The 23,840-nt window shown below is 42.7% G+C and overlaps 1 protein-coding gene across 1 annotated transcript in view; it reads right to left on the bottom strand.

Moving 5' to 3' along the window:
* Positions 1 to 5,361: 5,361 nt before the first annotated feature.
* Positions 5,362 to 23,840, bottom strand: part of TTC29 (tetratricopeptide repeat domain 29) — a 194,558-nt gene continuing 176,079 nt past the window's right edge. The window contains exons 12-13 of the mRNA XM_007528445.3: positions 6,281 to 6,347; positions 5,362 to 5,518 (exon numbers count right to left, since the gene is read on the bottom strand). Coding sequence (XP_007528507.2) covers positions 5,488 to 5,518; positions 6,281 to 6,347 — 98 coding nt within the window. The 3' untranslated portion in view covers positions 5,362 to 5,487. The remainder of the gene's footprint in view (positions 5,519 to 6,280; positions 6,348 to 23,840) is intronic.

Genomic DNA, 23,840 nt, shown 5'->3' with positions numbered 1-23,840 from the left:
CTAGTGTGAGGTACGTGGAAAAGGAAGCAAGCCTGCACAAAGCTAGAATCCAGGCCACTCTCTCTCGTTTTTTGCTGTGTTGTGAAATGCTTGCTTGCCTTTTGCCCATGGTGGGATATGCTTATCCTTTTTCTTTAAAATTTTTTTATTATCTTTATTTATTGGATAGAGAGAGCCAGAAATTGAGAGGAGGAGGAGGAGGAGGTGAGATAGAAAGGGAGAGAGACAGAGAGACACCTACAACACTGCTTCAACACTCACAAAGCTTTCCCCCTGCAGATGGGGACCAGGGGCTCAAACCTGGGTCCTTGTGCACTGTGATATGTGCGCTCAACCAGGTGTGCCACCACCCGGCTCCTTCCTTTTAATTTTTTTTCCAAGACTTCTTCTTGAACTGTGCTTATCCTTTTGTTTATTGATCTTTTTCATTCTCCTGGTGTTGTCAGATAAACAGCAATTTAAGATTTTAGTGAGGGGCTGAGGAGACAGTATAATGTTTATACAAAAAGACTTTCATGCCTGAGGCTCCAAGGTCCCAGGTTCAAGCCCCAGCACTACAAGCCAGAGCTGAGCGGTACTCTGACCCTCCCCCCTTTGTGTCTCTCCCTCTGTAGCTCTCTCTCTCATTCACTGAAATGAAATATTAAAAAATTAAATAAAAAAAAGTCCAAATGGGGAGGGGGGCTGGTGCACAGGGTTAAGCACACATTTCTACCATGTACAAGGACCAGAGAGTTCAAGCTCCAGCTACCTACCTTCAGGGAGGCCTCTTTACAAGCAGTGGAACAGATCTACAGTTGTCTCTTTTTATCTCTCCCTCCCTGTCTCCCCTCCCCTCTCAATTTCTCTGTCCTGTCAAATTAAACAGAAGGGGGGGATACATAGTACCAGCACTGAAGCTCCGTGATAACCCTGGTGAAAAAAAAATCCAAGGTGTTGGGGCTGGTGGGATAGTTCACCTGGGGGTTGGTGCCTGCTTTGCCATAAGCACAGACAAGGTTTATTCTACACAGGCATAGCACACGGGAGCACTGAGGCGCTAAAGGGTACCCTGGTGCTGTGGTGTTTCTCACTCTGTCTCTTTGTATGTGAAAACATTTGGAGAAGGACATGTTGAGGGAAAGAAGCCAGGAGGAGAAGGTTATTGAACAACCTCACTCTCAGGTGGGATGAAGGAAACAAAACAAGGGAACGTACAGGGTGAAGCTGCAGTGGATGTGGCCCATTGTGGCAGATCTGAGGACCTAGAAGTGGGGTGGGCGGACTGGCAGGTTAAGGTAATGCTGGGGACCTAGTGCCTTGTGGTGGGAGAAGATGATGGTTTAAAGGAAGGGGGAGTGTGCGGGCATCCTGGGGAGATGGAATTGTACCCCTGTGACAGCAATAAACTTCTGAGTCAACATCCCCTATAAAATGATACCAAAAAAAAAAAAAAGTTTCACTGGTAGTGAAGTGCCAGTGAAGACAAGGAAAAAAAAATTTCAATCTGTTGAGTTCAAGTCTAGGGGTTAGCACATGGTAAGAGCTGGGGCCTCATACATAATGCACAATTCACTTCTTCTCAGTTGCCTTTTCATCCAGAGAGACAGAGGGAGAGACAACACAGTGCTAGTTTCTGTTGGTGACTTAGCACCTTCCCAGGTGGTGAAGCAGTGCCATGGGTCTCTCTCTCTCTCTCTTTCTCTCTCTCTCTCTTTCTCTCTCTCTCTCTTTCTCTCTCTCTCTTCCCTCTCAATTTCTGTTTCTACTGACAAAAAGAAAAAAGGCTGCTGTGAGCAGGAGCATTCATGCAGGCACCAAACCCCAGCAATAACCCTGGAATAAAATAAATAAACAAACATCTGGGTATCCTTGTGCTATCCTATAAGTAAATACATACATATGTTAGGTTTGAATGATCTAAGACTTTTTGTACTTTATAAGGATGCTAAGTCCCCAGAGGAAAGAGAGATTAAAAAAAATTCCTAAAAATTAAATCAAGGGCCCAGGTGTTAAATCAGGGACACGTTTTGGCAAGTCTGTGGGCCCAGGGTAGAGGAAAAAAAATCAGATCAATAGCTAGCACTCATGGAGTCTTCAGTGTTACTTAAAATATGATGCCACCAAAAGGTTTGTTTACCATAATTGGAGAAACAGAAAAGTTAATTAATCATAGTACATGAAAGAATGTTGTATTTTAGTCACTATCATTTGGATCAAAAAGAAATTAGAAACCATTGTAAATACTTCTACATTCACAGAGAGTAGCCTTCATTACATTATTTATGGAAGAGCCCTTTGTAAATTAGAACTAGCATTTGATACAATTGAGATTTGCATATCACCATAAAGCTGTGATTTTGTTTTCAGATTCATTTTCACATTCACAAATAAAAAAATAACTCAAATTGAAATTTATGGAGCAACTTCCAGAGAACCCTTTGGATTAACTCTATTAGGAGGGTGGGCCATGTGGTTGTTAAGCATTTGGCTGTAAATTCTGGTTTCAGTTGACCTTCTTCTAGTCAAGTTTATGTTTGATGCATCTCATTTCCTGAAGTGTTTTCAAAGATGGAGGCATTCTGACTATAAATATTCCCACAAAACTTTCTAGCCATCTCCCCCGCTCCAACACACAAACTACATTTCACTTCTTTGGAATTTTATATTGACATCAATTCAATCAGGCAAATTACAAGTCCGTTCCCATGTGGGTCACATAACTGGCCAGTCCATGATATCAGCTACTGGTGGGATTCCAGGTAGCACACTGGGAGTGTTCTCTGGGGTTTGTTGTGGCTGGAAGCTGTGGATCAGTGCCACGTGGGATCTACTTACCTCATGGCTTGTGCTTTTGGGCTGATCCTGGAGAAGCTGGTGGAGGTGGTTGGGGAGCAGCTCACCTGTATCCTCTGCACAGTTTCTTCCACCGGAGACAGTGGTCTGTGCACCTGTCACACATCTTCAGTCTGTGGGAAGCATGTGACCCTATAGTGGATTCCTGGCCTACCAGTATATGCTCATGTTAATAAAAGACTGCTACATTGCTCCCCAAAGTTGTTTGGTTTTGCATTTCCATTGGTGATTTTGAGAGATCTTGTTGCTCCACATCTCTGCAGCACTGGACTCTGTCTAGTTTTTAGCAACAACCACTTTAGTGTGCTGTGCATTACACCCCAGAAATAATTTGTGTGTGTGTGTGTGTGTGTGTTTTGATGTAGTCATTGGGCATCAGTTTTCCAGGCCAACAGAGAGAAAGAGGGAAAGAGCAAAACACCACAGCACCAAGCTTCTTTCAGTGGCCTGGGTCATGCACAGGGCAATGCATCTTGCTGGGCCCAGATTTATTTTGCATCTGGATGCCTGCACCGTTTGATCACCCTCACCCATTTTCCTCCATCCACCAACTCCCTGTCTTGGTCAACCACTCACTTGCTCTCTTTATGAGTTTGGTTTCTCTGGATCCCATATGTAAAGGAGACCATATGGTCTTTGCCTCCCCCTGTCTTGCTGCACTTAGCACATTGCCCTTCAGGTCCATCCTTCTACATAGTTGCAAATGTCAGGGTTTCCTTTTATCTCAGGCTGGATAAATCTCTCATTGTACAGATATGCAACATTTTCTTTATCCATCCAATTGGTTCTATTCATTCAATAAAGAACAAAGGATAAACCTTTTCAGTCCATCTATCTCATCTAGATTTTCTGCTCATTTTGTTGATTTATTAGACTGTCCATATTTTAGGGTTACCACCCCCATTGCCCATCACTGCTGTGTCACTCTGCATCTGCCTCTCCCACTGTCCACTTGACACTTCTTCCTTCTTCTCCTCCCACTGCCAAGTCAGTTCTAAGGAAAAACCCTAGGGTTTGTTTTTAGTTTTTAGTTAGTTTTTTTTTTTTTTTTTTGGCCTTGTTGCCTTATATTTTATAATTCAGTAAAACCATTTGGTGTATCTTTCCCAGCTGGCTGATTTGCATTGAGTTGTCTCTTCAATTGTCTCCTCAGGCAGGATGCTGGTGTACTCTACACTGCTGCTGCCCAGCTTAGACCCTGCCCTTCAGTCACTGGGCAGAGAAAAAGGACTCAAGTACATTTGGAACAAGACTAAGCAGAAGTCTCTCTTTTCATAAATGCCTTCCTTTATAACTTCCTGGACCTGTAAAAATCCCCAGAAGTTATGCCCATAGTCAACTATGTTCTCTCACCTCACATTAGAGCAGGTGCCCAAGACAAGAATTTTCTTAATCTTTTTAAACAGATCCAAGTAAGTCAGATTCTGTATTATCAGTAAAAGTGTCCCAGAGCATAATTTCACACATGGTAGAGTCACACTACAATAAGAAGCATGTACTTATTCTTCATACCTGGTTTCTAGCACAGAGCTGTCAGTGCAAAATGGTAAGTCAACATTTGGTCTATGTTTCTGACTCCAGAGAGATTAAGGTGAAGGAAGTGTTTTCTGTTAATCACACCAAGCTCCTTTCAAACACTCCTGAGTTTATGTTAATTGAGCGACTTCTGGAAAGACCCTATGGCTGGGGAGTTGATTGCTAGAGGAACCAAATGTGATTAAAAGGTTAGAACTTTCGGCCCCTGACTTCAGGAGAGGGAAATGGGACTGGAGATTGAGTTCATCACCAGTGGCCAGTGCTTTACTTAGTCATTCACAGGTAATGAACCCTTAACCAAAGAGATTCAGAGAACTTCTGGGCTGGTGAACACATCAAGGTGCTTGGGGGTGAGAGGATTGTAGGGCAGAGGTGTGTGTGCCCCAGGAGGGCATAGGATTTCTGTGGCCCAGACCTAGGAAAGGGTTCCCACCTTGTCCTCCATACCTTGCCTGTTCATTTCTTCTATTTGGCTGTTCATCTCTGTCTTTTATTACATCCTTGCAAACATGCTGACAATTTTTCCCCCTTGAGTTCTATGAGCAAATTATTGATGTGGAGAAAGGGGTCGTGGACACAGCATTATTGGCAGCTAAGTCAGTAGAAGTGTAGACAGTAATCTGGGTTTGCCACTGGCTTTGCCCTTCTAGAACTGATCCCTTAAACTCTCTGTGTAAACTCCAGACAGTGTCAGAAGTGAGGAGACCTGGGAGGCGGCTCAGTGGATGAAGCCACGGACTCTTAGGAGTGAGGTCCCAAGTTCAATCACTAACACTGTCATGTGCCTGAGTGACGGTCTGGTTCTCTCTCTCATTAATAAATAACATCTTTTTAAAAAGAAGCTATTTCTTGTGGAAAAGCGTGAAAAGAAACATTTCCGTGGTTTATTTCATGGATAATTACTGATATTTGAAGTACTTGGGGAGTATTTTACTTTTATGGATTTAAATATTTTAGACTACATTTGTTACAGTACATTAAGTTAAGAAGTCAATGAAAACACTCATAGTTTTATTAAGCTCAATCTGTAACATACTTCCATTACAGATATCAAAGACTAAGGTGACACGATAAAGATAAATTTCTTCCTGCTTTGTTGCCAAGCTAGAAGCCGGTTTAAGTTTCAATTTTTGGCTTGTGTACACTTCTGTAACAAAGTAAATGATAAAGTTAGATGATTACATTAGGCCAAAAGTAAAATATACTTGCATTTGCAAGGCATAATTTTACTTTCTTTAATTTTTTAGAGTCTAACAGATAAAAAAAAATCCCAACTTAACAGTATGATACTGAAATATAAATCTATTTTTGATTGTTACCAGGGATTCACTGTACTGTGTCAACTTTTTTTTATAGGAAAGGAGAGAGAGAAAGAGAGAGGGAGGGAGAGAGAGAGAGAGAGGGAGGAGAGAGAGAGATACCGACCAACAACCATAACACCAGAGTTTCCCCCAGTGCCATGGGGACTAGGGCAGTGAACCTGGATGGCACCATGGCAAACCAGCCACCTTCCCATGTGAGCTATCTTGCTGGTGCAATTTTTGATTTTTTTAAAACAATGTTTCAGAGGGCCAGGTAGTGGTGCATCTGATTGAGTGCACATGTTACAACAAGAAAGGACCCAGGTTCAAGCTCCCAGCCCCCATCTTCAGGGCGAAAGCTTTGCGAGTGGTGAAGCAGGACTACAGGTGTCTCTCTGTCTCTTTCCCTCTCTTATCACATCTTTCTCCACTTCTAGCTGTCTCTATCCAATAAATAATAATGATGATGATGATGATGATGATAATAATAATGACAGTGTTTCAGAATTAGCTTATCAAGTGCTAGATAAAAGTGCTCTTTCTGTGTTTGGGGAATTAGATTGTACTTTTAGGTTCTTCACAGAAACTCTGAACTTGATTTACCATACCCAGCGAGATCTTCCAAACTCTCTAGCGCTGGAGATAAACTTCTCATCGTGAATCTTCTAGATCCATCTAAAGGGGGGAGGGAACAAGAAGATGTATGAATGCATTGGCTTATAGCATACAGTTTACAGGTACTTTGAGCTGGAGCCTGGGAATCCCTTTTCAGGGACATCCACCTTGACCACCTGCCAGGTGAGGTGTGAGGATCACTGGGGCAGTGAGGCAGCCTGTTCTGGTCCAATGCAGTATCAGAAATGTGTGAACACCAACAGAGGAAGGGCACGCCTATGAGGGTAAACCAACAACGCCAAACTTTCGAGACTCATCAGACTCAGTGGGTGAGCACACTGGGCAGGAAGTCCACTCAGCCTTTACTCCTGACCTGGGATAGCAGCTGCACCATGGCCCCACTGGATTGGAGCAAGGCCTCACAGTCTAGTGCATTTGGCCAAGTCTCATGGGGCGACTCAGAAGAAAAGGGGTGGGGGAAGATGTATGTGTGTGGGGTATCAGTAGGTCTCCAAGAAGCAAGACTGGGCCCATATTCTTGTCCTGTGCTAGGGCTGCGACTGCTAGTAAATCTTGGATGGAGGGACTTAAACTTCCCTATGACAGAGAGACTGCACCTACTGATTCTCACAGCAGTGAACGTCTCTCCGACTCCACACACTTCTCAACAGCATGGCCTTGCCATCACCCTGTAAGAGGTGGAGTCAAGTCCCCCTTCTCTGAAAATTAGGATCATGGCAGCACTCTGGCGATCCACAGGAGAGTGAAGGAAGTACTGCATGACATCATCAGAGGTGAGGTCCTCCAGGTTACACTTGTTCTCTCAGGAAGCTGCATCTGAGAAGCGCCACTCTCCAGGAGACACCGTGTGGAAATGCTGCAACCCCAGTCCCAGCTGAGGCCAGCCTTCCAGTCGACCTAGTGCTCTAGAACATGAGTGAAGCTCTCCTGGCCTTTCCAATCGAATCATCTGTGCTTTGAGTCCCAATGAGTGACTTCAATTAATGCCTAGCCAATCCATGCTCTTAGTTCCTAACCCGCAGAATCCTTCTAACAAATGAAATGGCAACTGGAAGGGCCTTCTTTTGGGGGATAAAATAAGCAATTTTATTTTACTTTATTGGGGGAGGTTAGTGGTTTACAGTAAATACAGTTGATATAATTATAAAATTCCTCAATTTTTGGCAAAACGCTCTCACTGCCTAAAATAAGTTTCTAAGTCCTCAGACTGTAGAGACATGTTAATCTGTCAACTAACTTTCACACCTGTCTTTCTGTTCCTGGCTAGAGTCCACTCAGATTCTTCTCCTAAGACGCCTTTCCTCCTCGAGATGAGGGGGTTCAATCTCCTGGCGCCCTTGCATTCCCTACATTTAGTGTTATAGGGAGCTTGATGCCTCCTCTTTTGACCCCAGCCCTGCACAACTCCACTGCCACTTTCATTTTATCCTTACACTCTCTTCTGAGGTTCCTGTACCCACTTGCCCTCACAGAAGCCTGGCTGTCCTCTGGGGACACTGCCAATCCAGAAACCCCTACTGCGTTGTCCTCAGCCTTCTTACCATCCATGTGGACATGTGTAGGTGTCCTTCACTCCCTAACTGGCCTCATGCAGGACACTCACCTGTCTTCTTCCCCTTCTTCAACTCAGATCATCAGTGTCTACAACCAATGAACTGTTCCAGCCTACTTCTCACAGGCCTCCCTCTCAGCAGATCTTATCCTGTCCCTCCATGACTGCTCTCTTATGGAAGCACTCTCAGTCTCTGTAGATGCTTCCTCTACACTGGGTCTCAATTCCATGTGCTCGTCCTTGCAGACTGTGTCCCATACGCTATCTTAACTGTCAATTTCCATGGTCAGCACCTTTGGTCCACCTGCATGTTAGCTGTTGTGCTTGGACAGAAATGAATAAAGTCATGGATGGGCCCCTTGGAATATGCCTAAAATAAACCTACTACCTTCTTTCAAAATGGAGATCCCAAAACTCACCTGCTATATTCTTGCCTTTAGATTCCTGGCTATTAAACTATTTGTTCTGCTTTATATCTTATAGTTTATTCAGCCACCAAGTTGCAGATGCTACCATGATGCCAACCTGACTTCCCCAGACAGAGGACCTCATCAATGTACCCTGGACCCCAACTTCTCCAGAGCCCTGCCCCACTAGGGAAAGATAGGGACAGGCTGGGAGTATGGATTGACCTGCCAACACTCATGTTCAATAGAGAAGCAATGACAGAAGTCAGACCTTCCACCTTTTGCACCCCATAATGACCCTGGTTCCATACTCCCAGAAGGATAAAGAATAGGAAAGCTTACAAGGAAGGGGGTAGGATACAGAACTTTGGTGGTGGAAATTGTGGAACTGTACCCCTCTTATCCTATGGTCTTATCGGTACATTTTAGTTTATAAATTTTAAAAAAAAACCATACAAATATTTACTTGAAGTCACTAGTGAAAGTGGACAGAGAGGCATTCAGCCCTCCTTCAACATTCCCCTTTTCTCATCCTGAACATGGTCATTACCTCAGTCACAGGACCACTGTCTTCTTGTCTTCTATCCAGCAAACACTAACTCAACTCAAAATTCCATACTACAGGGTTGAGAAGCCCTGCCATAAGGGATGCTGGGGCAACAGGACGGAAGGTCATGAGCCCTGGCTGTCTGTGGGACTGAGGAGGAAAAAGGCATCTATATTCTCAAACTGCTGTACTTTCAGGACTGTGTAAGAGGAGTTTAGCCTTTACCTTAAATAATGCTCTTTCATTATTTTGTTAAGGTGAATAACTACCTTGGGCTTCAGAGTTCAATAGTTTTCACAAGATATCAAATCATCCTAACACAAAAATGCCTGTTTTATACTACATAGTGCCTAAAGCTTGCCATTCCCTTTGGTTCATAATAACAATAATAATAGAAAATCAAGACTATCACTTATGGAAGAGAAATCCTTCCTAGATTTTCCAAGTTTGAGATTATGCCTTATTTGATCTCAAATAATTGTTCAGCATTCTTTGCCCAGATGTTGAGCATGGAAGATTTTTTTAAACTGTAAAGTATTTCCCAAGTAAATCCTGTGAGAAGAATAACTCTCCTTGAAGCTTTTCTTTTACTTAACGTGGGCCACAACTGAGAGTTTAAATTGCTGGCTTACATGAAAGGCAGTCATTCTCCTGCTCTGTGTGGTAGGACACCTGGTTGTGACTAATGACAAAGGGCCACATTTGAATTCATCAGCCAGGGATCCTAATGCTTCTTTTCGCTCTCAGCGAGGTAAGTACACACTGGCTTATGACTCCTTTTTAAAAAAATTTCTTTATTAGGGAATTAACGTTTTACATTCAATAGTAAATACAATAGTTTATACATGCACAACATTTCCCAGTTTTCCATATAACAATACAGTCTTGGACCTGTATTCTTCCCACCCACCCACCCCAGTGTCTTTTACCTTAGTGCAATACACCAATTCCAGTTCAGGTTCTACTTGTGTTTTCTCTTCTGATCTTGTTTTTCAACTTCTGCCTGAGAGTGAGATCATCCCATATTCATCCTTCTGTTTCTGACTTATTTCACTTAACATGAATTTTTCAAGGTCCATCCAAGATCGGCTGAAAATGGTGAAGTCACCATTTTTTACAGCTGAGTAGTATTCTATTGTGTCTATAAACCACAACTTGCTCAGCCACTCATCTGTTGTTGGACACCTGGGTTGCTTCCAGGTTTTGGCTATTACAAATTGTGCTGCTAAGAACATGTACATGTATCTTTTTGGATGGGTGTGTTGTGTTTCTTAGCATACATCCCCAGGAGAGGAATTGAAGGATCATAGGGTAGGTCCATTTCTAGCCTTCTGAGAGTTCTCCAGACTGTTCTCCACAGAGGTTGGACCAATTGACATTCCCACCAGCAGTGCAGGAAAGTTCCTTTGACCCCACAACCTCTGCAGCATTTGCTGTTGTTACCTTTTTCTGATGTATGACATTCTCACAGGAGTGAAGTGGTATCTCATTGTTGTCTTTATTTGCATTCCTCTGACAATCAGAGACTTGGAGCATTTTTTCATGTGTTTCTTGGCTTTTTGGATCTCTTCTGTGGTGAATATTCTGTCCACGTCCTCCCCCCATGGGGTTATTTGTTGTCTTGTTGTTGAGATTTGCAAGTTCTTTATAGATTCTGGTTATTAGCCTCTTGTCTGATGTATGGCATGTAAAGATCTTCTCCCATTCTGTGAGGGGTCTCTTGGTTTGGGTAGTAGTTTCTTTAGCTGTGCAGAAGCTTTTAAATTTATATAGTCCCATAGATTTATGCTTGTCTTAGTCTTCTTTTTATTTTATTTATTTATTTATTTAAGAAAGGATAAATTAACAAAACCATAGGGTAGGAGGGGTACAACTCCACACAATTCCCACCACCCAATCTCCATATCCCATCCCCTACCTTGATAGCTTTCCCATTCTCCATCCCTCTGGGAGCATGGACCCAGGGTCTTTGTGGGTTGCAGAAGGTGGAAGGTCTGGCTTCTGTAATTGCTTCCCCGCTGAACATGGACGTTGACTGGTCGGTCCATACTCCCAGTCTGCCTCTCTCTTTCCCTAGTAGGGTGTGTCTCTGGGGAAGCGGAGCTCCAGGACACATTGGTGGGGTTTAGTCTTCTTTGTAATTGGATTCGTTCCATTGAAGATGTCTTTAAAATTTATGCGGAAAAGAGTTTTGCCAATATTTTCCTCTAAGTATCTGATAGTTTCTGGTCTAACATCCAAGTCCTTGATCCACTTGGAATTTACTTTTGTATTTGGTGAAATATAGTGGTTCAGTTTCATTCTTCTGCATGTTTCAACCCATTTTTTCCAACACCATTTGTTGAAGAGACTCTGCTTTCCCCATTTAATAGTCTGGGCACCTTTGTCAAACATTAGATGTCCATAGGTGTGGGGGGGCTTCTGACTCTTGTCTCCACTCTTGTGAAAGCATTCACCTCGACTCTTAGTCTACGTTAGCTGAGGTCAGGCTAACTAAGGGTACGATTTGTGACGTCTGATCTGTAGGATTTTGGGTAAGGAGGAGGACCAGGGTCACGCCAGCCATGGAGACCAGATACAATGCCAGGCTGAGTGATATCTCCTTACACAGTCTATCACTGCAGTAGAAGACTAGGCACTGCTTTGTTGCTAATTGCAAAGACTTTCAAATGGTAGGTTCCCTTACATGGGAAAGAAGAGGCTCTCACCCTTCTCACCACTTAGCCTATACTCTCAATAGCAACAGAACAAACCAACCCATGCCAGAGGATATCAGTGAGCCCCTACTTCCCTATCCCTTTATTTGCAAACAATGGCATATAATTTTCATGTAAGACAGTATTACATACAGATGAGATTTTTAAAATGTCATCTACCAAGAGTGCAACTTGAGAGGAGACACTACCTGATAGTCTTGGTACTGAAAAGGTAAATGATTTTTTTTTTTCAAATTTTGCCATGCAAAACATTTAGACTGACCTTGTTCAAGAAAAAGGTAAATAATAATTCATGCTTAAAGGTTGTGTCAGAGTTTATAGACTAGACCCCTGGTAATGGATTCAACCTTTCTACCACAAATCAAAAGTATTGTTGTAGGCTCACATGAATATACAGTAGTCATTACCTTAAATTTAAAACTCACTCTAAGCAGAAAGTGCACGGAGCAGGATATGAAGGCTGTATTGCATCCGTGTGGTCTGCTGAGAATTTCTTCATATGGTTTTTGCCTTGTTGAAATATATGTAGCAGTTCAAAGCTAAAGGGATTACTCCTGAATAGTCATCACCGAGGTTGATTACATTCGTAGATCATATTTAGCTGGACCCTGCAGGCTATTACTCCATTAGCTCTGCTGGTCCTGCTATTGTCAAAAAGTTGATCACCTAATGTTAAAAGACTGTGCTTTCTGTCGACTTTATCCAAATGACTCAAAGGGTTTTGTTAAAACAAAACAAAACAAAACAAACAAAAACGAAACAAAAAAACTCAGATTAGGTTTTAGGAAAAACACTAAGAATCAACACTCTATCTTAATGGCTGTTCTTAGTATACAGTCCTTTTAATGAGAAGGCTGCATTTTGTGTTAGCATTCCAGCACGTGTTCTGTGAATGGATAGATTGCTTTTTGCTGATAGTAGAGTCTCAGGAACTGATTGCTAGAAAAAGAACCTGCTTCCATTCCCGAAGTATCCAAATCGCAGAAAATTAACATTGTAGAAATAAGCCCAGCACAGCAATAAAACTGTATATATACGGTGGCCTTATAATACTATAATGTTGTCAGGTAATAATGTTAAGAGTTTTATTTGGAGGAAATACATGCAAGGACCGAACTTCTGTCACAGACACTAGACAATTAGAAAATACTTCTTACAAAGATTTAAGTGTTTTAAGGTGTAAAAGACAATGGCTGTCTTCAATCATTTAATCATCACAGCTGAATTTTTTTTTAAAGACATGAGTTACATGTATCATATTAAAAACACTTAATTCTGTTACCAATATAAGACATGCTTCACTCTGGGTTATTATGAATTAGCTATTGCTCAAGGAATGAACTGAAAGCATGTCTTTGGGAAGGATGCCAACAGGAATGACTTTATTATTGACCTGCTAGAACACTGTTAGAACCACATAACAGAAGCTGTCCTTGGGGAATAAAGATGGTCTTGAAGTTATCTCAGTTGAATAGCTCATCTTTGAACCCTGTCCCCAGAAGTAGTTATAATGGGCACAGGCTCATATGTCCTTTCTACAAGGGTCTCCTTGTCACCGATGGTGTATAAAACCAGTGACAGAGCCTGTGATCCCAGAGCACAGCCAGGCTCTAATGTTGCGTTAGTTTGCTCCCCAATCTGCAGCAGGTGAGTTTCTTAGCACATCTTGTACTGCCTGGCCATTTGACATAACTGAGAAGGAGTGTGGATCTGTTTGGGGGAAACAGATGGCACATTCAACTGGGGTATTTACTGCATCATGCTGAAGGGACTACCGAGTGGTGCTGAGGAACTCCCAAGGGATGCTCAGCTCCTCAGAGACTCGCAGTGGGGGGGGGGGGTGCTCTGTGAGTGTCCTCCCTGGAGCCAAGTGGCAGAGTGAGGAGGATGGTGGTGATGATTCCTGAGGAGAATCACTTTTTAGAAAAGTGAGCACCTGGGCAGAGGGTAGATAGCATAATAGTTATGCAAACAGACTCTCATGCCTGAGGACCCAACATCTCAGGTTCAGTCCCCTGCACCACCATAAGCCAGAACTGAGCAGTGTTCTGGTAAAACAGAAAAAAGAAAAAAAATTAATAAAAAAGTGACATTCTAGAAAAGTGAGCACCTATAGAATCTGGAGAGGGATAATGCCTGACTTCTCTTTCCTTTTATTTTTGCCTCCAGGGTTATTGCTGGGGCTCGGTGCCCTACACTACAAATCCACTGTTCCTGGCAACCACTTTTTTTTTTCCCATTTTATTGGATAAGACAGAGAGAAATTGAGAGAGGAGGGGGGAGATAGCGAGGGAGAGAGAAAGACAGACACCTGCAGACCTGCTTCACCTCTTGTGAAGTGTCCCCCCTGCATATGGAGAGCTGGGAGCTTGGGCCGGATCCTTGCTCAGGTCCTTGTGTTTTGTAAGAGCTTTAACCGGGTGTGTCACTTCCTGGCCCCTTGACCTCTCCTCTTCACATCCCTTTGACTACTTCTGGTCTCCTGCTGCTGATGTCTTTTGTATAAACTCACACCAGGAGGTAAGTGGACAGCGATGCAGTCAAGTAGGAGGATCGGGTAACTTGACTGTCATCTCCAAATAAAGCTCAAGAATATCTATGGGGGTATAATATCACCGACCTTCAGAAAAGGGTCAAATTCATAATGTCTGGCATCTAATAAAAAATTGTAAAATGAGGGGCTGGGCGGCAGTGCAGTAGGTTAAGCACCAGCGCCAAGATCCTGGTTCAAGCTCCCGGCTCCCCACCTGCAGGGGGTGAAGCAGGTCTGCAGGTGTCTGTCTTTCTCTCCCCCTCTGTCTTCCCCTCCTCTCTCCATTTCTCTCTTTCCTGTCCAACAGCAGCAGCAACAATAACAAGAATAACAATAACAACAACAAGGGCAACAAGATGGAAAGAATGGCTTCCAGGAGCAGTGGATTTGTAGTGTAGGCATGGAGTCCCAGTGATAACCCCAGAGGCAAAACAGACAGACAAACAAACAAACCATAAAATGTGCAAAAGTGATCATGAATAATCAAAACTGTCCTAGAACTGAAGCAGCTAGTAGAGTTCTGACCAAGGACATGAAAACAGTCATTACACTGCACTTTGGACATCCCGTAATATAGAGTTCTGGAAGGAGAAGGGCAATATTGAAGTAATTTAAGGAATGACAGCTTAATATATTTTCTAAGACCTATGAACATTACAGACCTATAGGTTTCAGAGTTTAAAGAAACTCAGAGTGCTCCAAGAAAATCAAAACAAAAGTCTATCAAACTTAAGAGTTTCATATGTAAAAATAAACTTTCCAAAATGAAAGCAAAATATAGACTGTTTGGACAGACAGTTCACCAGCTGTGGTTGGGCTATAAGAGCTGATTAAGGCCTAAGCACTTGGTATGTGTGTGCTTACCCAGGTGCATCACCACCGGGCCCCAGATTTCCACTGTTTGTATGCATGAAACATATAATGTTTACAACGGTTTAATGTATGATAATAATGGCACAGAGGCTAGGAGAGCAGAAGCAGAAGGGTGCTACTGAAGTCTTCATCCTGGGACTGGACGATAGCTCACTCATTAGAGCACAGGCCTGACTGTGTACAAGGCCCTGAGTTCAAAGCCTGACACCACAGGTGTGGCTGTGGTATATCTTCTGCTTCTGTTTCTCCAGATCAAAGAGGAAACAAGCAGGCCTGGGAAGACACTTTGCACTACTATGCATGAGGAAGGCTCTGTATTCACTCCCCACTAATGCATTAAAAAGACACTAAAAAAAAGGAAGTGCTGATTTATATGTTGAGTGGTCTAATGTCATCTTCAGAAAGACAGTGATCAATTTAAAATATGTGTCCTTTCTTCCTTTTCTCCCCCCTTCTCCTCTTCTTCCTCCTCCTTCCCCTCTTTCTTTTAGTGTTCCTTTCATTTGGAATGTTTTGATTAAAAAGATGAAAACCCAAGTTTTGGAAATCAACATTGCTCATATCTGAAGGTGGGAATATCTATTCTCTTTTAAATGTTCATTTGAAAACACATCCTTTTTCATCTTCATCCTTGTCTAGAAGTTTATGGATAAGCTAATGAATTAAAAGCAGTTCTGTGTTATTCAATTCAATTTTACTATCATATTCATAATTTTCCTTACCCAAATTATATGAGGTTATATTTACATTATCTATCATCTATCTCTGTCTGTTATATAATTAAAATGCTGATTTATATAGATTGGGTGTCTTTATAAAAGTAACAGGAGTTTTGAAAATATACAGATGACTGTTGTATACATTACTGGGAGATGATAATGGTTTTTAAATTTTTATTTATTGGGAGTCGGGCTGTAGCGCAGCGGGTTAAGCGCACGTGGTGCAATGCACAAGGACCGGCATAAAGATCCTGGTTCGAACCCCGGCTCCCCACCTGCAGGGGAGTCGCTTCACAGGCGGTGAAGCAGGTCTGCAGGTGTCTATCTTTCTCTCCTCCTCTCTGTCTTCCCCTCCTCTCTCCATTTCTCTCTGTCCTATCCAACAATGACGACAACAACAATAATAACTACCACAATAAAACAACAAGGGCAACAAAAGGGAATAAATAAATAAAAATAAAATATTAAAAAATAGATAAAAAATTTTATTTATTTATTATTGGATAGAAACAGAGAGAAATTGAGGGGGGGAGATAGAGAGACACTTGCAGCCCTGCTTCATCATTTGTGAAGCTTCTTCCCCCATGCAGTGGGGACCAGGGGCTTGAACCTGGGTCCTTGTACACTATAATGTGAGTGCTTAACCAGGTGCACCACCACCTGGCCCCGATAATGTTAAAGACCACTATGCTGAGAGCATGGTCTCAGCAAAAACTGTTGTTCCCAATGCTGTGGGTATTTCAGCGACACAGTAGATACATACTGTTCAAGCCAAACATAGTAAGATGAGCAGACATGGGTTTTGTCAAAAGTTAAGTGGGAGTCAGGCGGTAGCGCAGCAGGTTAAGTGCAGGTGGCGTAAAGTGCAAGGACTGGTGTAAGGATCCCGGAAAGATGGAGAGAGGAGGGGAAGACAGAGAGGGGGAGAGAAAGATAGACACCTGCAGACCTGCTTCACTGCCTGTGAAGCAACTCCCCTGCAGGTGGGGAGGTTCGAACTGGGAACTTAAGCTGGTCCTTGCACTTTGCACCATGTGCGCTTAACCCACTGCGCTACCGCCCGACTCCCATGTGTCTTTTTTTTTTTTTTTTCCCCTATCCAGGGTCATCACTGGTGTCGGTTGCAGCACTATATACCCACTGCTCCTGGTAGCCATTTTTCTTCTTCTTCTCCTCCTCCTCCTTCTTCCCCCCTCCCCTCCCCTTTTCATTTGATAGGAAAGAGGGAAATTGAGAGAGGAGGGGGAAAGAGAGAAGGAGAGAAAAAGATAAGACACTTGCAGACCTGCTTTACCGCTTGTGAGTGTCCCCCCTGCAGGTGGGGACTGGGGGCTCAAACCCGCATCCTTGTGTGTATCCTTGCACTTAGTACTACGTGTGCTTAACCAGGTGCCCCACTGCCCAGCCCCCTCTGAATCAGCAACATTACCAATATCTAGAGAATGCAAGATAGGCAGATTCCCAGGCCCCAGCCCAAGCCTATGAACTGTTTGCTCTCATGGGTGGAAAATGCACCTTGCACTAAGGAACATCATGAGGACATTTCAAACCTCCCTCACCAAAGTGGTTTTATTATCTCTCTGGGTTTTCTACTCCCTGCCATGCAGTTCAGAAAGCCAGAGATTGGTGAGATTAACTTGCTCTGTGTCCTGCAGCTGGTAGGAGGCTCAGCAGATTCAGAGACAGATTTAGTCTAGATTCAAAGCCCCTGCTCCTTACTTCTGAATTCCCTTTCACCTGAAGAATCAGCGAGAAGGAAGGGGAGGAAATCCAAAGGCCTCTTCAGCAACTGTGATGTGCTGCGTAGGACAGGCTGGCTGATTTGACTCTATGGGAAACTGCCAGGCAGAGCCTACTTCATTCTTAACCACGATGAGTCTAATTTCTTCTCTTCCAGAGATCATTTCTAAAGCAGCAATTAAAAAAAAATTGCCACGGGCCCCCAGGGATCTCCACGAAGGCCACTAATCTGACACTTGGTTCAGGGCGGCTGAGCATGGACCAGTGAGAACCCACCCTGGCCTCCATCCCGTGAGCTTCCATTACACTTTGGCTCAGCCCCTAATGGATTCAGCTTCATAAAGTCGGGGGAAAAGAGGGGAAGAAAGCAATTTATTCATGTTTTCACTGGGGCTCACTGCAGACATGAAATTTCTCTAAAAATGCAAATCACTCGGTGCACTGCGAGAGGAACTTGGGACGCTGAATCTCTTAGAAGAGTGCACTTTCCCAGGGCTGATGTTTTCACACCCGGTGATTGAAGAAATCGATCCATTTATTACATCTTCACTTAGGTTTTTATTTTTTATCCCTAGCTGAATGGTTTTAAGGGTACTGAAGGACTTTCTTTTATCACTGGGGAAATTGATTACACTTGTTAATTTGGACTTTAATCCTAGATATAGCAAAATAAATACCATAAACAAGTGTAGAAGAAATCAATATAGATCTGTTCAATAGCAGATTTATCAAAAAGGGATTTAGCCAGACTCTGAGATGTAAAATACCAATGTACAGGCTAAGCCCTTGCTTATATAATATGACTTTAGACAATCTCAGGACTTGAAGAAACCATTTCTGAAAACAGGAACCATACGCTTTTGTTGCATTAGAGAAAAATCCCCAGAAGGCTGACCTACCCAAGGTGTTTAATGTGAACACTCATTTTAAAGATATATTTTGTCTTTTGTCCAGGTATTCTTGTTAATTCATGGGACCCCACATCACAGATTTCTTTCTTTCTTTCTTTCTTTCTTTCTTTCTTTCTTTCTTTCTTTCTTTCTTTGTTACATAAAGCAAAAAAAAAAAAAAATTACACTTAACAACCGTACGGTTGGCTATAAAAAATAGATAAAACAACACTCTTAAAAGCCAAGATACCACCAGGAACGGCTATCAGTCATTCTTTTCCGAGAAGGTGAGGACAATGAGAAATAAAAATCATATACAAACAACTTGGGAGAATGCCACTTAGACTGGCTCGGGGCCATTATGACGCGTCTTGTGGAATCCAAGAAGTAAACCAATTGTTCATCGAACTCTCTTTTGATTGAGCATATGTCTTATTTCACTTGTATAATAATGAATGAGCAGAGATTCATGCTCCTCCATTCTCGGAATGGCAGTGTTTTAAACTGCCATTCCTGTAATGGATGTTGTTTATGGGGCGTGTACATGGTGTCTGTCAACAGGGACTCCCTATTCATTTGTCATTCATTCAATAGATGCTCACAGAGCACTCAGAACCTGACAAGCATGGGTGGTGGAGCAGGGGCAGGGGGAAGTCTGCACACATGCTCAAGTCAGATGGCTTCATGAGCACCTGTTTGAGGGGGGTGACGGGGTGGTCCAACCTAAAAACATGGCATCAGAGAAGAAATGCAGTTTATGTCCAGTTTCTGAATGTGATTAACTTAGGACAGTCTAGCAGGGCATCCAGCATTCCCAAACCAAAGCAAGGCATTAATGGAATACATGGCAGTGCATTTAAAAGCTTATCTCCAATGACCTCACCAATGTGTCCTGAAGTCTCAATTCTCCTGAGCCCTATCCCACTAGGGAAAGACAGAAACAGGCTGGGGGTATGGATCCACCTCCTAACATCCATGTCCAGTGGAGAAGCAATTACAGAAGCCAGGCCTTCCACCTTCTGTACCCTATAAAGAATTTTGGCCTGGGGGCTGGGTGGTAGTGCAGTGGGATTAAGCACACATGGCACAAAGAGCACAGACTGGCGTAAGGATTCCGGTTCGAGTCCCCAGCTCCCCACCTGCAGGGGGGTCACTTCACAAGTGGTGAAGCAGATCTACAGGTGTCTTTCTCTCCCTGTCTTTCCGTCCTCTCTCGATTTCTCTCTGTCCTATCCAACAACAATGACAGCATAAGAACAATGACAACAACAACAATAAACAACAAAGGCAACAAAAGGGAAAAAATAGCCTCCAGGAGCAGAGGATTCATAGTGCAGGCACTGAGCCCCAGCAATAACCCTGGAGGCAAAAAAAAATTTTTTTTGGTCCAGACTCCCAGAGATATAAAGAATAAAGAAGTTTCCAATGGAGGGGATGGGATACAGACCTCTGGTGGTGGGAATTGTACAGAATTACACCTCGGTTATCTTACAATCTTGTTAACCACTATTAAATCACTAACAAAAATAAATGCATAAAAGCTTATCTTGGGATGGGACAAGCCTGCATTTTCCATGGTAGGACTCTTTGTATGATTGGTGGGCTCAAAGTTTGAACTGGAGGTGATTATTCTGAATGAAATAAGAGGTGAAGAGCAACCAGTGGATAAATTCACTTCTATGTGGAGTAGTGTAACTGACAAAAGCAAATAAACTTGCAAAAAGAAAGGAGAACAGTAACTAAACTGTTTCTTGAACTTTGTGAGAATTTTGGAGGTAATGAGGAGTGGACTGTGTGTGTGTGTGAGACAGAGAGAGATAGAGAGAGAGGAGAGAGAGGAGAGAGGAGAGAGAGAGAGAGGAGAGAGAGAGAGAGGAGAGAGGAGAGAGAGGAGAGAGAGGAGAGAGGAGAGAGAGAGGGGGAGAGAGAGAGAGAGAGAGGGAGAGAGAGAGATAGAAAGGAGAGAGAGAGAGAGAGAGAGATATGGGTGGGAGGGTCCAGAACTCTAGGGCATGGTGATTCTTATGCTTTTGTCAAATACTATTAAGCTACTAATGAAAACAATTTTAGAATGAGTTTGAAAAGCAGAGCATCTGTGAGTCAGAGTTTGCTCCCTTCAACAACATACAACTAGGGATCAATTTTGATATCTAGGTAAATTGAAGTCATTTTTGAAAAGCATTTTGTGGCCTAAATTTAAGTATATAACTGCCATTTACTTATAGTCTTCACATTATAGATTTTTTTTTTGTTTGGAAAATTAATATATTCACACCCTGTATCTGTGGTCTCTTGGGTGATATACCAGAGATCATGCATCTTTGATATTTGCTGAATGAAGACAGTTTGCAGTTTATTTAAAAATATGACAAACATTGCTTGGCACATAGCAGATGAACAATAAATGCTTATTGAAAGGAAGATAGTCTATTCTTAAAAAATTAGAGGAGAATACAGAAGATAATGAGACAAAGTAACTGGCTTGAATTATCAGGCAATTAAAGTAATTCTCTATTAAGATCTAAGATCCTTTATTATTATTTTCCATTTTTATTAGTTATTTAATATGATTTACAAAATTTACAAAATTATGAGATAAAAGAGATATAATTCCACACTGTTCCCACCACCCAGAGTTCTGTGTCCCCATTCTCTGCATTGGAAACTGCAGTAGTGCTCCCAAGATTGAAGATATGAGTTGACTGTTATTTCTATAATTATCTGTATTCATATATATTTGCCCTTCCCCCCCCCCCATGGTTCTGCCTTTTCTTCCTTTCTAAGTCACACTTACACCTATTGCTACTTCCAGATGTTCTTCCTAATTTTTCCTCTTCTCTCTCTGGGCCCTGATGGAATTGGGGTTCAGAGCCTTCTATTCATCTTCCCCTAACATTTCTCCTCCTCTGGAAGTAGAGACCAGAATTCTTTATGGGATACAGAAAATGGGAGTTCTGGCTTCTGTAACTGCTTCTCTGCTGGACATGGGCATTGGCAGGTCTATCCATACCCCCAGCCAGTTTCTGTCTTTATTATCTTTTACTTGTACTCTTTAATGAGTATATGAGAAATACATCTCTCTCTCTTTCTCTCCCCCCCTCCTCCCCCTCCCCTCCCCCTCTCCCTCCCTCTCCCTCTCCCCCTCCCACTCTTTTCATAGCATGGCTCATCTACGAGTTATGGTGGTGTGGAAGGCTAGAGCTGGGACCTCTGGTGTGTCAGGCATGAGCATCTGTTGCATTAACTGCTATGCTAATGCTACTTCCCTGGCCCAGATATGAGAAATGATTTTCCTCTGAATATGGCATCTGTCTACGGACAAGTAGGAAAAGTTGAAACTCTCAGTCACAATTTTTGAAGGGGTTCTTTTTGTTCTTCCTGTCTTAACCAAAGATTTCAGAAACATTATAACAGTTATCCTTAGTTATTTCATCTAACTGCTTTAAAAAGCAAAGGGAGCATTACACATCCATGTTCAGTTATGCAGGTGGGTGGCACATGGGAAAACAGTGTCAAGGAGAGAAAGGGCAGACAGACTGGTCCTTCCCACACAAATGACACCTACACCCCCTATCATTCCAGTTTCTCTTCATACTGCATTGAAGTATGGTGGGAGCAAGGAGTAACTGTATCTTAAAAACGAGTATATTGGGAGTCAGGCTGTAGCGCAGTGGGTTAAGCGCAGGTGGCGCAAAGCACAAGGACCGGCATAAGGATCCCGGTTCGAATCCCAGCTCCCCACCTGCAGGGGAGTCGCTTCACAGGCGGTGAAGCAGGTCTGCAGGTGTCTATCTTTCTCTCCCCCTCTCTGTCTTCCCCTCCTCTCTCCGTTTCTCTCTCTGTCCTATTCAACAACGATGACAACAACAATAATAACTACAACAATAAAACAACAAGGGCAACAAAAGGGAATAAATAAAAAAATAAAACGGGTATATTAGGCTGGGGAGACAGCATACTGGCTATGTAAAAAGCTCTCATGCCTGAGGCTCTAAGGTCTCAGGTTCAATCCCTGGCAGCACTGTAAGCCAGAGTTGAGCAGTGCTCTGTTCTCTCTCTCTCTCTTTCAATATATATCTTTCTCTCTTGTATTTATCATTAAGATAAATAAAATTAAAAAATAAAATATTCTGGGGATTCGACTTCCGGAGGCGGAGCTACGAGCAGCAGATCGCTTTCTCTCCTCTCCTCTCCTCTCCCGGATCAACTAGGAATACCAAAGGAGACCACCCGGACCGAAACAAGACAGGACTAGAATGACCACAGAAACCCAGTAAATCACCCATGAGTACAAACACGCGTGGCTGGTGACAGAGAGGAGAGAGGGGCCTAAGGAGAGATTAAGTGACTGCTAACAGTTCAACAGTTTGTCAGTGGAGACACCACCTCCAGTCTGCTCCACCAACAAGGGGACAGCTGAAGGGAGGAAAGGACTCCCCAGAGACTCACCAAGTGCAACTCTGAGTCTCCATTGCTACTACCCTCAGAATCTGGAGCAGCAACAGGGAGGGACACCAGGGTACAGAGATCTAACCGGGAAACTCAGGAGAAGACCTATACCTCGGTGGCATAGCTGAGGGGCTGTGAAAGTCTCTTTGCATAACCACTGGATTATCTCTGCCACACCCTGCTTTATCTCTTGGTCAGGAGTCAGTGATTAAGCTAAGAAGCCTATTGATAGTTTAAAAGCCCTCAGGCTCCCATAGCCTACAGGGGAAAAAAAAAAGGCTTTTACACCACTGAACTCCAACTCAGGGATTGAAAAAACTGTCAACTTATATAAAATGGTTAAAACAACAAGAAAAAATATTGGAGACTCGAACCAGGACAAGAGTCCAGCTAAAAGTCCTCCAGAGGGTGAAGCACAAAACAACGAGTTCAACATCCAAACATTAGCCAAGGAAATAATAACAGGAGTGAGTAAAGAATTTGAAAAAATTGTAATCAGAAATGCAGGAACAACAAATGAGAATATGGAAGAAAATTCTAATAATCTCATGGTTATTAGAGAGCTGAAAGCTGAAATCGCTGAGCTAAGAAGGCAACTAGCTGAACAAGCTAAAACAGTATTAGAGCAGGGCAACAAAATAGATGAACTCCAGAAAGCAGTAGAGGGCAGAGAGAATAGAATCAATGAGGCTGAAGACAGAATTAGCAAGATTGAGGATGAATTAGAGACAACTAAAAAAGAAGTAAGAGATCTCAAAAAGAGATTAAGAGATGCTGAAAACAACAACAGAGTCCTATGGGATGACTTCAAAAGAAACAATATACGCATTATTGGCTTACCAGAGGAAGAAAGAGAAGGGGAGGAAGAAAGCATTCTCCAGGCCATAATAGCTGAAAATTTCTCTAGTCTAGACAACACCAAAGACATAAAGATTCAAGAAGCCCAGAGGGTCCCAAACAGAATTAACCCAGACCTAAAGACACCAAGACATATCATACTTAGATTGGAAAGGAATAAGGATAAAGAAAGGATCCTCAAGGCTGCAAGAGAAAAACAAAGAGTCACCTACAAAGGAAAACCCATAAGATTAGCAGCAGACTTCTC

This window comes from Erinaceus europaeus, chromosome 19 (assembly GCF_950295315.1).
Source record: "Erinaceus europaeus chromosome 19, mEriEur2.1, whole genome shotgun sequence".
Classification (NCBI taxonomy): domain Eukaryota; kingdom Metazoa; phylum Chordata; class Mammalia; order Eulipotyphla; family Erinaceidae; genus Erinaceus; species Erinaceus europaeus.
Note: the sequence above shows the minus strand (reverse complement) of the source record. Positions and strands in the feature narration are given on the sequence as shown.